Below are 15,000 nucleotides of genomic sequence, written 5' to 3'. Positions count from 1 at the left end.
ATAGTCAGGGTGATGTGAATGACTTTATAAAGTACACTCGGGAGTTTGTTTTCCATATCAAACGTGCGAAGTCTGAACTTAAAAGCAGAGGATGCAAGACTGAACTGTGTGTAGGCTACTTAATATTGAGGAAAAAGCCCCAATCAAATAGGCGAATATCTGCAGCCCCACCTCTGTTTTCAGATGTCTCCATTTCCCCTCTCCCACACTGAGACGGAGCAGCAGCGTTTTAGAATGAAAACGGCCTCTCCAGCGTTTCCAAAACGCTCCGTTTTCAGCACTCAAAAACTCCGGCGTAATGTCGACGGATGGCGTAACCGTAGCAAAACTTATGCGCTGTAAAACTAACACTTGAGTGTGTGTAATAATCACAGCTGAATCTCTCACCCATTCTGTGGTCCTCCATCATTGCTGACCCCCAGCCGTGACAACTGTCTCTTCAGGTGCAGCTTAAAGCTGGCGTTTATCCTGAGGAACAGCATCTGCACACACACACACACACACGCGAACACACAGTAAACCTCTCTCTCTGCACCGCTGGCTCCAGTATCAGTGTGTGTGTGTGTGTGTGGATGTGTTTTTGTGACATATCAAGACACAAATCTGTATTATGACAGGTATTACAAGAAAATATGAGGACAATTGCTGACAGCTCAATCAATCACACACTTTTCAGAAAGTGAAACTGTCCAGTCTCCTGTGAGGGTTCGGTGTGGAGGTGGGGTGATAGAAAATACAGTTTGTGCAGTAGAAAAACAATGGAAACCTATGGAATGTCCCCACAATTCACAAAAACAAATGTGTGTGTGAGTGTGTGAGAGTGTCTGACCTGTGTTTGCTCCTCCGGCAGCAGCTCGTGAATGGCCTCGTGCATCTTCAGCATCTGCTTACACACGTTACGCAAACACGCAGACGGCATCGGCGCCTTCACCTCATACTGCGCACACACACACACACCACTGAGCTCCAGTGATAGTGATGATTATAATAATAATGATGATATTCCAGAGCTCACACTGACCTTCGACAGAGCCTTCTCAAACATACTGTCCATGATGGCCACCAGCTTAGCGGAGACCTCCGCGATGTGGTCATTATAGTCCTGCACACACACTGCTGTTAGCATCACAACACTAGCATGCATGACCTGTGTGTGTGTGTGTGTGTGTGTGTTTGATTGTGTGTGTGTTTGATTGTGCACATGCATGTATGTGTGTGTTTTAACCTTGGTGATGTGTGTGTATATTTGAGCGCATGTACGTTTGGAAGTGTGTGTGTTTGAGTGTATCTGTATGAGTGTCTGTGCCTGATTTGTGTGTTATTTCACTTTGGTGATGTACATGTCTGAGTGTGTGTGTGTGTGTGAGAATATATTCTTGTGTGTTTTTACCTTGGTGGTGTGTTTGTCTGAGAGTCTGTGTTTTGCTTAGTGATGTGTGTGTGTGTGTGTGTTTACCTTGGTGATGTGATCAAAGTGTCTCAGTATGCTGTACTGTTTGGGCTGCAGTCGCGTCTCAAAGTGCGCTCTGATCACAGGGATGTAGTGAACCACCAGCTGAAGACAGCGAGACGCCAGAGCTGAGCACACACACACGCACACACACACACACACACACACACACACACACACACACACACACACAATTTGATTAATGGAAAAACTAGCTAAAGCAAGTGACACAGCACTCTGCATTTGGTGTGAACAGAGCGTAAGAGCACAAAGCGACAGTGCCAGGCAGATATAGCGTCATGATCGTGTGTGTGTTGCGGATGAATCTCACTGTAGGTGCTGGATGGTCTTACCCAGGTTTCTGGTGGTGATGGTTTTGAGTCCCACAACCTGCAGAGCTCCAGCACCGAGAACCAGCTGACAGCAGCGAGAGTTGAAGTGCTGGAAACACACACACACACACACACACACACACACACACACACACGCACACACCACACACACACACACACACACACACACACACACACACACACACCCTGTCAGACAGTGCTCACATCTGCAGCTCAACATCTCACATACTCATGTATGCGCGGGCACACACACACACAAAAAATGATTCACAAAGACACACACACTCTCAGACATATACTGTATACACACACATACACACAAGTATAAAATTACCCACACATCCAAAAAAAAAAAAGCACACTCTTAGACACACACACGCGCACACACACAGGCACACACGCACGCACGCACGCACGCACGCACGCACGCACGCACGCACGCACGCACACACGCACGCACACACGCGCACACACACACATACAGGTATATAGTGTTTACAGGGACAGCATGTAACCACTGTGGTTTAGGGGGACACACCTTTCCTTACAACCTACAAATGAAATTTATATATCAAACTATCTGTTATGGCCTCATTAAGATACATCTCACTTAAAAAATCACATGAGACCATGGAGTTGTGGAAAAACTACACCTGTTTTTTCACAGGCTTAAAGGGTCATCTGTATCATGGTTTGTTGGGACACACAGGTTTAAAGGGTCTCCTTGTGTAAATCATTCATACACAACAAGCAAAGTGGTTTAAAGGGTCAAACATGGTTTACCAGGACCAGTAACATAACAAAAACACTGACTGGGGTTAGATGCATACTTCAAGAAAATTATGAATGAATGAGAAGTTTTTTTAATTGTTTCTTAAACATCATTGATCTGTGATCTGTGCTACACATACTTGCTGTTTACATGTACACACAATCTGCTAATTTATAGTAATCTGAGTAAAGAGTTAATTGCATTAATAATAACATTATAAGAATAATAAGTAATAATAAAAACAAGCTGCCACAAAACTTACTGAATACTAAAAACAGTATGCAAAGGTTAAAAATGTTAAAACTGAAGTACATCAAGTACATCATACATTTGAAGAGCAGGAGTAAAAACCCTGTTACAATAGTGAATCAAAATGTACTCATGAAAAACAGAACCTTGCAAACGATAACAAATAGTGGGAAAAAAATCTTACCCTTGTCATTTCAAATTAACTTCATATGCTCCGATATAGAAAGGGATGCAATAAATACTAAAATCAGTCCAACATTTAAAATGAGTTTAAAACTTTTTTAAAACTTATTTTAAAAATATTTAAAAAGTAGAAATCTAAAGTTTACAAAAGTAGAAATTGTTCACAGCGTTCACATTTTGACTTAGTACAATTGTCCAAATGACATCTTTTAGACTTTTTCTTTAGACATTAAAATGAACCGTGGTTATCAAGGCATGTATGCCTTAATATAATGTAAATCATTTTTGATATCAAGAATTCGGGCTGGTACTTGTGGAAATGTAATTCCTGATATCAACAATCAACATTTTTGATATCACAAATGTAATTATTGAAATCAAAAAATATACGTTTTGACTTATATTTATTCTCAGGATCTATGGCAAGCCGTTTTGACTTTTATTCATTCTCAGTATACGTATTCTTGATATCAAGAACTGAATTGTTGATTTCAACAATCAACATTCTTGATATCAACAATTTAGGTAAATTTTGATATCAATATTACATTTCAACTAGTAACAAAGTTAATTCTTGTTACCAGCAATGATGTCACCATTTGCAGAAATACAATTGTTGATATCAAGAATTCAGATAATTGATATCAACAATTTAATTCTTGATATCAAGAATTTATATCCTGTTATTAATAAAAGACAAAACGGCTTTTCTGGCAAGCCGTTTTGACTTTTATTGCTTAACCAGATATGAATTCTTGATATCAAGAATTAAATTGTTGATATCAAGAATCCGAAGCCTTGATATCAACAACTTAATTGTTAATATCCAGAATGCGAATTGTTGATATCAGGAATTGCATTTCCACTAGTAACAATGTTAATCCTTGATATCAACAATTCAGTTTCACTAGTTAAAATGTTCATTCTTGATATCAGAAACTGAATTTCAACTAGTAAGAATTAGAGTTATTGATATCTGTAATTGTATTTTCACTAGTTAAATGTCACCATAGACTGCCATTCAAATTTAATTGTTGATGTCAAGAACTGATTTCTTACTAGTTAAAATTTTTATTTTACAAATCAGAAATACAATTCTTACTTGTACATTTCTTTTACAATACAATTCTTTTATTTTTGATATCAGTTGTCATATGGATACCAGTGCAAATGTCTATTCTTGATATCAACAGTTGAATTGTTATTAATGAAAATTGTAATATTTGATCTAGTGAAAATGTTAATTTCTGATACCATAAATATGCTTGTTACTAGTAAGAAAGACTTTTTAGATATCATAATTTATATTCATATCAGAAATCCATTTTCAGATATCAGAAATAACAAATTAACATGTTGAAATACATCTAATTAATATCAAGATTTAACATTTCAACTAGTATCAAATTAATTCTTGATATCAGGAATTGACATTTTTACTAGTAGCAAATTCATTATTCATATCAATGAAGGCAGCTGATATCTGAATTTAGCTTTACAACTAGTGAAAATATAATTACTTATATATTCAATGATATTTTAACTAGTAAAAATATTCTTGCAGATATCTAGAAATATCATTTTTACATGTAGAAATACCGGTAACACTTTATAATAACTACACACTATGAATCATTTACTAAGAATTAGCATCTAGTGAATTCCCTATCTGTTAAGCATTAACTGTACATTAATAAACGTTAGTAAGCAGTTTATAACTGCAGCTACAAATGATCTATCATTGACTTACAACCACATTCATAATGTGCTTAATAATTGTACTTTCATACTTTGTTAATGATTTACTTTTCATTACTAAATTAAATATTGCATTATTTACAAACCAGTTCTATTTAAGAGTAGTCGATGGTTAGTAAATGATTAATAAACTATTGAAATCAACATTTATATAACTTATTATTTAGGCATATACTAATAGTTAACTAATATGTTAATAAATGCTTTATTAACTCAACTTCATTCAGTTTTGTGATCTAATCTAAAGTGAGGACTATTCATGCTTTATAAATCTCTTATAAATGACAGTTAAAGGCTCAGTATCAGTTGAACAATCATCATTGCAAACTTATCTAAAAAGTAAAATGACTGTAAAGTTTAAACATTGCTAAATAACAGGAGTGTCAAAATACAACATAAAATTGGATAAAACAACAGCAATATAGTAATTTAACAATATAATAAGATGCAGTGTTTAAACTGTATGGTAATTTTATTTCACGTAAGGTTGCAGAGATTTATTTTTTATTTGATACTGTTTCATTTGTGTATCTTTAAATTAATAGGTATGAATAATGTTGTTTATGTTTGTTTTTCCTGTTTGGAATATAACTGAGCCTTTAACTGTCATTTATAAGAGATTTATAAAGCATAAATAGTCCTCACTTTAGATTAGATCACAAAACTGAATGAAATTGAGTTAATAAAGCATTTATTAACATACAAATTAACTATTAGTATATGCATGAATAATAAGATTTATAAATGTTAATTTTAATAGTTTATTAATCATTTACTAACTCATTCTGAATGATCTTTAAAATACACAAACTATTCTTAAATGGTTTGTAAATAATACAATACTTAATTTAGTAATGAAAAATAAATCATTAACAAAGTAGGAAAATACAAGTATTAAGCACATTATATAGGTGCTTGTAAGTCAAGAATACAGCATTTGTATCTGCAGTTATACACTGCTTACTAACGTTTATTAATGTAGAGTTAATGCTTAACACATAATGAATTCACTATTTGCTAATGCGTAATAAATGGTTCATAGTGTGCAGTTATTATAAAGTGTTACCGAAATACCTATGGTAATGAGCTCATTAATATTAATGTGATTTGGTTTTCCCACAATTTGCTTTGAGTCAGACCAAGAGCAAAGACGATAGAAGCAGATGCACAAAAACAACTCTTGTTTAGTCAAAGATCAGTTTTTAATTTACATTTTTAATCTGTAATCATAACAATAAATGTGTTTAACCTTAAGACCAACAGCTATTAAATTATAAAATACGTTTTTTAAAAATCAAATAAGTAAATGCTTTTTTTGTGACCTGCCTATGTCATAGTGTTATTTTGACAAAACAATATATCAGATTGGAATAGACAGAGAATATCATAACTCAAAAGATAAAATGGTGTCCTTAGTTTAAATAGGGTGTAGGACTACAGAACTAATTGTGTCTGAAAATTTGACAAATCTTCTCTTTGGGCAATGTACCTTATCGTGTCATCAAAATGGACAAAAAAGTAATATAGAAAAATGTAACCCTGGCCTGCACTCTCAGAAAAAAATGATACAATGTTGTACCAAAGAAGGTACTGTCTCTTGTCACTGGAGAAGTACTTTTAATGGAACAGAATTGTATTTTAAGACAAAGAAACAAATTTGTACCATTTCAGTTTGAACCTTTAAGGACATGATTTGTACCATGAGAAAACAAAATGTACCTTTGGTTTTTTTAACCTGCAGATGACAAGACACTTTGTACTTTAACAGTGTCAAATCTGTTCCTTTAAGAACTATTTAAAGGCATTTTGCAATATCCAAAATCATGGGTCAACTTACTTTCAGTAAATATCAAACATCAAATAAATTTCTAAACAATGTTTTTTTTAAAAAAATGTTTCTTTTTGTGAAAAGGCACCTTTTCCATTTACAATAATAAATAAAAAATACTTTAACATCAATCAAAAGATCTATTTTTGCTGATCATTTCACAACACTTTTCACAAAAATGTTACCGAAATACATTCTCCCAACTACAATATAAACCGTTTTTCTCCTATTTTCACACAATAGCTTTGTAATTGAATTTACTTAATTTTAAAATAAAAATTGAATTATGCAAAAAGTATTATAACGAGAAGGCGATGTGGTGGCGCAGTGGGTAGCACGTTTGCCTCATAACAAGAAAGTTGCTGGTTTGAGCCTCAGCTGGGCCAGTTGGCATTTCTATGTAAAGTTTGCATGTTCTCCCCGTGTTCGCGTGGGTCTCCTCCGGCTGCTCCGGTTTCCCCCACAGTCCAAAGCCATGTGGTACAGGTTATTTGGGAATGCTAAAATTGACAGTAGTGTAAAAGTGTGTGTGTATGGATGTTTCCCAGTGATGCGTTGTGGCTGCAAGGGCATCCGATGCGTAAAATATATGTTGGATAAGTTGGAGGTTCATTCCCCTGTGGTGACCCCAGATTAATAAAGGGAGTAAGCCAAAAATGAATGAATGAATTGTAACAAGATACTGTATGCTCAATGTTTGATTAGTTTTATAATACTAAAATGTCTGCATGAACACTTTGCAGGACTTTTGCCTGCTCATGTGCACAGTGGAAGGAAAATGCCAAAAGGTGCAGATATCAATAATGAAACTGTATTTGTTAGAAAATGCTTACTAAATGTTTATTAAAATGCCTTAAATGTTTAGTTTACAATACCTACAGTTTTGTTTTGCCAGTTGTTTTGCATTATAGAACTTAATAATTAATGTTTTAGAGTTTCCTTAAACATATGCTTTTAAATAATGATTCGTGCTTTAATATGGAAATTATTCATAAAATCACTTTGCCTTTACAGTAATATTTATTTTCATAGATATTGTCCAACACTGATGTACCTTTTTTATGAAAACAATTGTGTATCTTTATTTCAATTGTACCATAAAAGGTACAGAACAGTATCATAAGAGGTTTGGCAAGCCGTTTTGACTTTTATTCATTCTCAGGATATGTATTCTTGATATCAACAATTTAATTCTTGATATCAAATAAGGTAAATTTTGATATCAATATTACATTTCAACTAGTAACAAAGTTAATTCTTGTTACCAGCAATGATGTCACCATTTGCAGAAATACAATTGTTGATATCAAGAATTCGGATTTTTGAAATCAACAATTTAATTCTTGATATCAAGAATTTATATCCTGTTATCAATAAAAGACAAAACGGCTTTTCTGGCAAGCCGTTTTGACTTTTATTGCTTAACCAGATATGAATTCTTGATATCAAGAATTAAATTGTTGATTTCAAGAATCCGAAGCCTTGATATCAACAACTTAATTGAGAAAAAAATTAGAGTTATTGATATCTGTAATTGTATTTTCACTAGTTAAATGTCACCATAGACTGCCATTCAAATTTAATTTCAAACATGTTGAAATATAATTGCAGATATCAAGAATTAACATTTCAACCTGTGAAATTAAGTTCTTGATATCAGGAATTGACATTTTTACTAGTGACAATTCAATTGTTGATATCAAGAATAGACATTTGCACTAGTATCCATATGACAACTGATATCAAAAACAAATGCATTTACAAGTAAGAATTGTATTTCTAATTTGTAAAATTAAAATTTTAACTAGTAAGAAATCAGTTCTTGACATCAACAATTAAATTTGAATGGCAGTCTATGGTGACATTTAACTAGTGAAAATACAATTACAGATATCAATAACTCTAATTCTTACTAGTTGAAATTCAGTTTCTGATATCAAGAATGAACATTTTAACTAGTGAAACTGAATTGTTGATATCAAGGATTAACATTGTTACTAGTGGAAATGCAATTCCTGATATCAACAATTCGCATTCTGGATATTAACAATTAAGTTGTTGATATCAAGGCTTCGGATTCTTGATATCAACAATTTAATTCTTGATATCAAGAATTCATATCTGGTTAAGCAATAAAAGTCAAAACGGCTTGCCAGAAAAGCCATTTTGTCTTTTATTAATAACAGGATATAAATTCTTGATATCAAGAATTAAATTGTTGATTTCAAAAATCCGAATTCTTGATATCAACAATTGTATTTCTGCAAATGGTGACATCATTGCTGATAACAAGAATTAACTTTGTTACTAGTTGAAATGTAATATTGATATCAAAATTTACCTTATTTGATATCAAGAATTAAATTGTTGTTATCAAGAATACATATCCTGAGAATGAATAAAAGTCAAAACGGCTTGCTATATTACATTTGTTATTTCTGATATCTAAAAATTTAAAATTTCTGATATCAACAATTAGGGAAGTAATTTATGATATCTAAAATTACTAATCTCACTAGTAACAATTACATTCATGATATTAGAAATTAACATTGTCACTAGTGACAAACCAATTGTTGATATAAAAAATTTTACATCTTTACTAGTTGAAAAGTATTTCTTAATATCAACAATTTAATTCCTGATATCAACAATTAAATTATTGATATCAACAATTACATTTTTCATATCAACAAATAAATAATTGATATCAAGAATTGCATTTAAACTAGTAAGGAATCAATTCTTGATATCAACAATTGAATTTGAATGGCAGTCTATGGTGACATTTAATTAGTGAAAATTCAATTCTTGATATCAAAAATTTAATTGTTAATATCATAAATGTAACTGTTGTTATCAACAATTAAATTGTTGATATCAAGTATTTTAATTCTTGATATCAACAATTCAAATTTTGATATCAACAATTACATTTTTGAAATCAACAATATCCTTTTTGATATCAAGAACTGAATTGTTGATATCAAGAAAATATATCCTGAGAATGAATAAAAGTCAAAACGGCTTGCCATATTTCTTGATATCTCCAATTATATTTCAACATGTTACATTTGTTATTTCTGATATGTAAACATGTATTTCTGATATCAACAATTAGGGAAGTAATTTATGATATCTAAAATTACTAATTTCACAAGTAACAATTACATTCATGATATTAGAAATTAACATTGTCACTAGTGACAAACCAATTGTTGATATCAAAAATGAACATCTTTACTAGTTGAAAAGTATTTCTTGATATCAACAATTTAAATCCTGATATCAACAGTTAAATTATTGATATCAAGAATTGCCTTTTAACTAGTAAGAAATCAGTTCTTGATATCAACAGTTAAATTTGAATGGCAGCCTATGGTGACAGTTAACTAGTGAAAATACAATTGCTGATATCAAAAATTGAATTGTTGATATCATAAATGTAATTGCTGATATCAAAAATTGAATTTTTGATATCAGCTATTACATTTGTGATTTTAACAATGACCTTTTTGATATCAAGAACTGAATTGTTGATATCAAGAATACATATCCTGAGAATGAATAAAAGTACCATACCATGTAAAATACCATGTCCCTGTATACCATGATGGTGTTACACACATATGAGTGACAGTGATGAACTGGGTAGGGTTGCACCAACTGTTCGTAAGTTTTTTCTTAAATTAAAATGAAAAGTCCACACTAGAGGCTTAGTAACTTGTCTTTGTCTTGGAACGCCATCATGATTTCACACATATATGAGTGACATGGTAATTAACTAGTGTCTATGGGACTGCATACACTAGTGCTGCTATACCAAACCATGTCCCTGTATACCATGATGGTGTTACACACGTGTAAATCAGTGATGAACTAGTGTCTATGGGACTTTATACACTAGTCATGCTATACCAAACCATGTCCCTGCATGATGTGGTTACACACATATGAGTGACACAGTGATTAACTTGTCTCTATGTGACTACACACAAAAGTCCTGCTATACCAAACCATGTCCTTGAACACCATGATAGTGCTACACACAAATGAGTAACAAAGTGATGAACTGGTGTGTATGGATTTGCATACACAAGTCTTGCTATACTTAAACATGTCTTTGTAGAACACGATGGTGTTGCACACATATTATTCCTGCTATACCAAACTATGTCCCTGTACACCATAATGGTGTTACACACATATGAGTAACACAATGATGAACTGGTGTCTATGGGACTACATACACAAGCCCAACTATACCAAACCATGTCCCTTTATACCATGGTGGTGTTACACACACATATGAGTGACACAGTGATGAACTGGTGTCCATACGACTACACACACAAGTCCTGCTATACCAAATCATGCCCCTGTATACCATGATGGTGTTACACACATATGAGTGACACAGCACTGAACTAGTGTGTATGAGACTTTATACACAGGTCCTGCTATACCAAACCATGTCCCTGTATGCCATGATGGTGTAACATGCATATGAGTGACACAGTGAGGAACTGGCATCTACAGGACTACATACACAAGTCCTTTCATACCAAACCATGTCCCTGTATACCATGATGGTGTTACACACATATGGGTGACACCGTGAGGAACTGGTGTCTATAGGACTACATACACAAGTCCTGCAATACCAAACCATGTCCCTGTATACCATGATGGTGTTACACAAATGTGAAACAGTGATGAACTAGTGTCTAGGGGACTTTATATACTAGTCATACTCTACCAAACCATGTCACTGGGTCACACACATATGAGTGACCCAGTGATGAACTGGCGTCTATGGGACTTTATACACTAGTCATGCTATACCCAACCATGTCCCTGTATACCATGATGGTGTTACACATATGAGTGATACAGTGATGAACTGATGTCTATGGGACTACATACACAAGTCCTGCCATACCACACCATGTCTCTGTATACCATGATGGTGTTACACACATATGAGTGACAGTGATGAACTGGGTAGGGTTGCACCAGCTGTTTGTAAGTTCTTTTTTAAATTCAAATGAAAAGTCCACACTAGAGGCTTAGTAACTTGTCTTTGTCTTGGAACGCCATCATGATTTCACACATATATGAGTGACATAGTAATTAATTAGTGTCTATGGGACTTTATACACTAGTCCTGCTATACCAGACCATGTCCCTGTATACCATGATGTGGTTACACACATATGAGTGATACAGTGATGAACTGATGTCTATGGGACTACATACACAAGTCCTGCAATACCAAACCATGCCCCTGTATACCATAATGGTGTTACACACGTGTGACAAAGTGATGAACTAGTGTCTATGGGACTTTATATACTAGTCATACTCTACCAAACCATGTCCCTGTACACCATGATGTGGTTAGACACATATGAGTGACACAGGGATGAACTTGTCTCTATGGGACTACATGCACAAGTGCTGGTATACCACACCATGTCCCTGTATACCATGATGGTGTTACATACAAATGAGTGACACAGTGAGGAACTGGTGTTTATTGGACTACATTCACAAGTCCTGCCATACAAAACCATGTCCCTGTATACCATGATGGTGTTACACACATACGAGTGACACAGTGATGAACTGATGTCGATGGGACTATATACACAAGTCCTGCAATACCACACCATGTCCCTGTATACCATGATGGTCTTACACACATGGAAAACAGTGATGAACTAGTGTCTATGGGATTTTATACACTAGTCATGCTACACCAAACCATGTCCCTGTATACCATGATGTGGTTAGACACATATGAGTGACACAGTGATGAACTTTTCTCTATGGGAATACATGCAGATGTCCTGCTATACCACACCATGTCCCTGTATACCATGATGGTGTTACACACAAATGAGTGACACAGTGATGAACTAGTGTCTATGGGACTTTATACACTAGTCATGCTCTACCAAACCATGTCTCTGTATACCATTTTGTGGTTAGACACATATGAGTGACACAGTGAGGAACTGGCGTCTATGGGACTTCATACACTAGTCATGCTATACCAAACCATGTCTCCCTATACGATGATGGTGTTACACACATATGAGTGACACAGTGATGAACTTGTCTCTATGGGACTACATACACAAGTCCTGCTATACCACACCATGTCTCTGTATACCATGATAGTGTTACACACATACGAGTGACACAGCGAGGAACTGGTGTCTATTAGACTACATACACAAGTCCTGCTACACCAAACCATGTCCCTGTGTACCATGATGGTATTACACTCATAGGAGGGATGCAGTGATGAACTAGAGTCTATGGGACTACATACACAAGTCCTGCAATACCAAACCATGTCCCTATATACCATGATGGTGTTACACACATATGAGTGACACAGTGATGAACTGGAGTCTAAGCGACTACATACACAAGTCCTGCTTTTCCAAACCATGTCCTTGTGTACCATGATGGTGTTACACACATGTGAAACAGTGATGAACTAGTGTCTATGGGACTTTATACACTAGTCCTGCTATACCAAACCATGTCCCTGTATACCATGATGTGGTTAGACACATATGAGTGACACAGTGATTAACTTGTCCCTATGGGACTATATACACATCTACTGCCATACCAAACCATGTCCCTGTATACCATGATGGTGTTACACACGTGTGAATCAGTGATGTCTATATCACTAGTGTCTATATGACTTTATACACTAGTCATGCTATACCAAACCATGCCCCTGTATACCATGATGTGGTTACACACATATGAGTGATACAGGGATGAACTGATGTCTATGGGACTACATACACAAGTCCTGCAATACCAAACCATGTCCCTGTGTACCATAATGGTGTTACACACGTGTGACACAGTGATGAACTAGTTTCTATGGGACTTTATACACTAGTCCTGCTGTACCAAACCATGTCCTTGTATACCATGATGGTGTTACACACATATGAGTGACACAGTGATGAACTGATGTCGATGGGACTACACACACAAGTCCTGCTATATCAAACCATGTCCCTGTATACCATGATGTGGTTACACACATATGAGTGACACAGTGATGAACTGATGTCGATGGGACTATATACACAAGTCCTGCTATACCAAACCATGTCCCTGTATACCATGATGTGGTTACACACATATGAGTGATACAGGGATGAACTGATGTCTATGGGACTACATACACAAGTCCTGCTATACCAAACCATGTCCCTGTATACTATGATTGTGTTACACACATATGAAACAGTGATGAACTAGTGTCTATGGGACTTTATACACAAGTCATGCCATACCACACCATGTCCCTGTATACTATTATGGTGTTACACACTTATGAGTGACACAGTGATGAACTGGGTAGGGTTGCACCAGCTGTTTGTAAGTTTTTTTCTTAAATTAAAATGAAAAGTCCACACTAGAGGCTTAGTAACTTATCTTTGTCTTGGAACGCCATCATGATTTTACACATATATGAGTGACATAGTAATTAACTGGTGTCTATGGGACTTTATACTCTAGTCCTGCTATATCAAACCATGTCCCTGTATACCATGATGAGGTTACACACATATGAGTAACACAATGATTAACTAGTGTCTTAGGGACTTTATACACAAGCCCTGCTATATCAAACCATGTCCCTGTTTACCATGATGGTGTTACACACATATGAGTGACAGTGATGAACTGGGTAGGGTTGCACCAGCTGTTTGTAAGTTTTTTCTTAAATTCAAATGAAAAGTCCACACTAGAGGCTTAGTAACTTGTCTTTGTCTTGGAACACCGTCACGATGTTACACACATATGAGTGACATAGTAATGCACTGTTGTCTATGGGACTGCATACACAAGTCCTGCTATATCAAACCATGTACCTCTATACCTTGATGGTGTTACACACATATGAGTGATGAACTGATGTCTATGAATGGATGGATTTATGGATGGATGAATAGATGGATGAATAGATGGATGAACAGATGGATGGATGGATGGAAAAAAAGACATGGATGGATGTATGGACAGACGGATAGACAGATGGATGGAAAAAAAGACATGGATGGATGTATGGACAGACGGATAGACAGATGGATGGAAAAAAAGACATGGATGGATGGATGGATGGATGGACAGACGGATGGACAGATGGATGGATGAACAGATAGACAGATGGATGGAAAAAGACATGGATGGATGATGGATGGATGGATGGACAGATGGACGGACAGATGAACGGACGAATGGAAAAAAGACATATGGATCGATGGACAGATGGAAAAAAGATTTATGGATGGATGGATGAATAAAAAGACATGGATGGATGGATGAGCTGTAGTTAGAATCATAGTTCATGGTTGTGTTC

The 15,000-nt window shown here is 35.1% G+C and overlaps 1 protein-coding gene across 1 annotated transcript in view; it reads right to left on the bottom strand.

Moving 5' to 3' along the window:
• vps54 (VPS54 subunit of GARP complex) overlaps window positions 1-15,000 on the bottom strand; it is a 54,351-nt gene that overhangs the window by 1,986 nt on the left and 37,365 nt on the right. Inside the window, exons 18-22 of the mRNA XM_056456308.1 lie at window positions 1,804-1,891; window positions 1,457-1,578; window positions 1,022-1,102; window positions 830-937; window positions 388-482 (exon numbers count right to left, since the gene is read on the bottom strand). Of these exons, the coding sequence (XP_056312283.1) occupies window positions 388-482; window positions 830-937; window positions 1,022-1,102; window positions 1,457-1,578; window positions 1,804-1,891 (494 nt within the window). The remainder of the gene's footprint in view (window positions 1-387; window positions 483-829; window positions 938-1,021; window positions 1,103-1,456; window positions 1,579-1,803; window positions 1,892-15,000) is intronic.

Source organism: Danio aesculapii, chromosome 1 (assembly GCF_903798145.1).
Source record: "Danio aesculapii chromosome 1, fDanAes4.1, whole genome shotgun sequence".
In the NCBI taxonomy this organism is placed as follows: Eukaryota; Metazoa; Chordata; class Actinopteri; order Cypriniformes; family Danionidae; genus Danio; species Danio aesculapii.
Note: the sequence above shows the minus strand (reverse complement) of the source record. Positions and strands in the feature narration are given on the sequence as shown.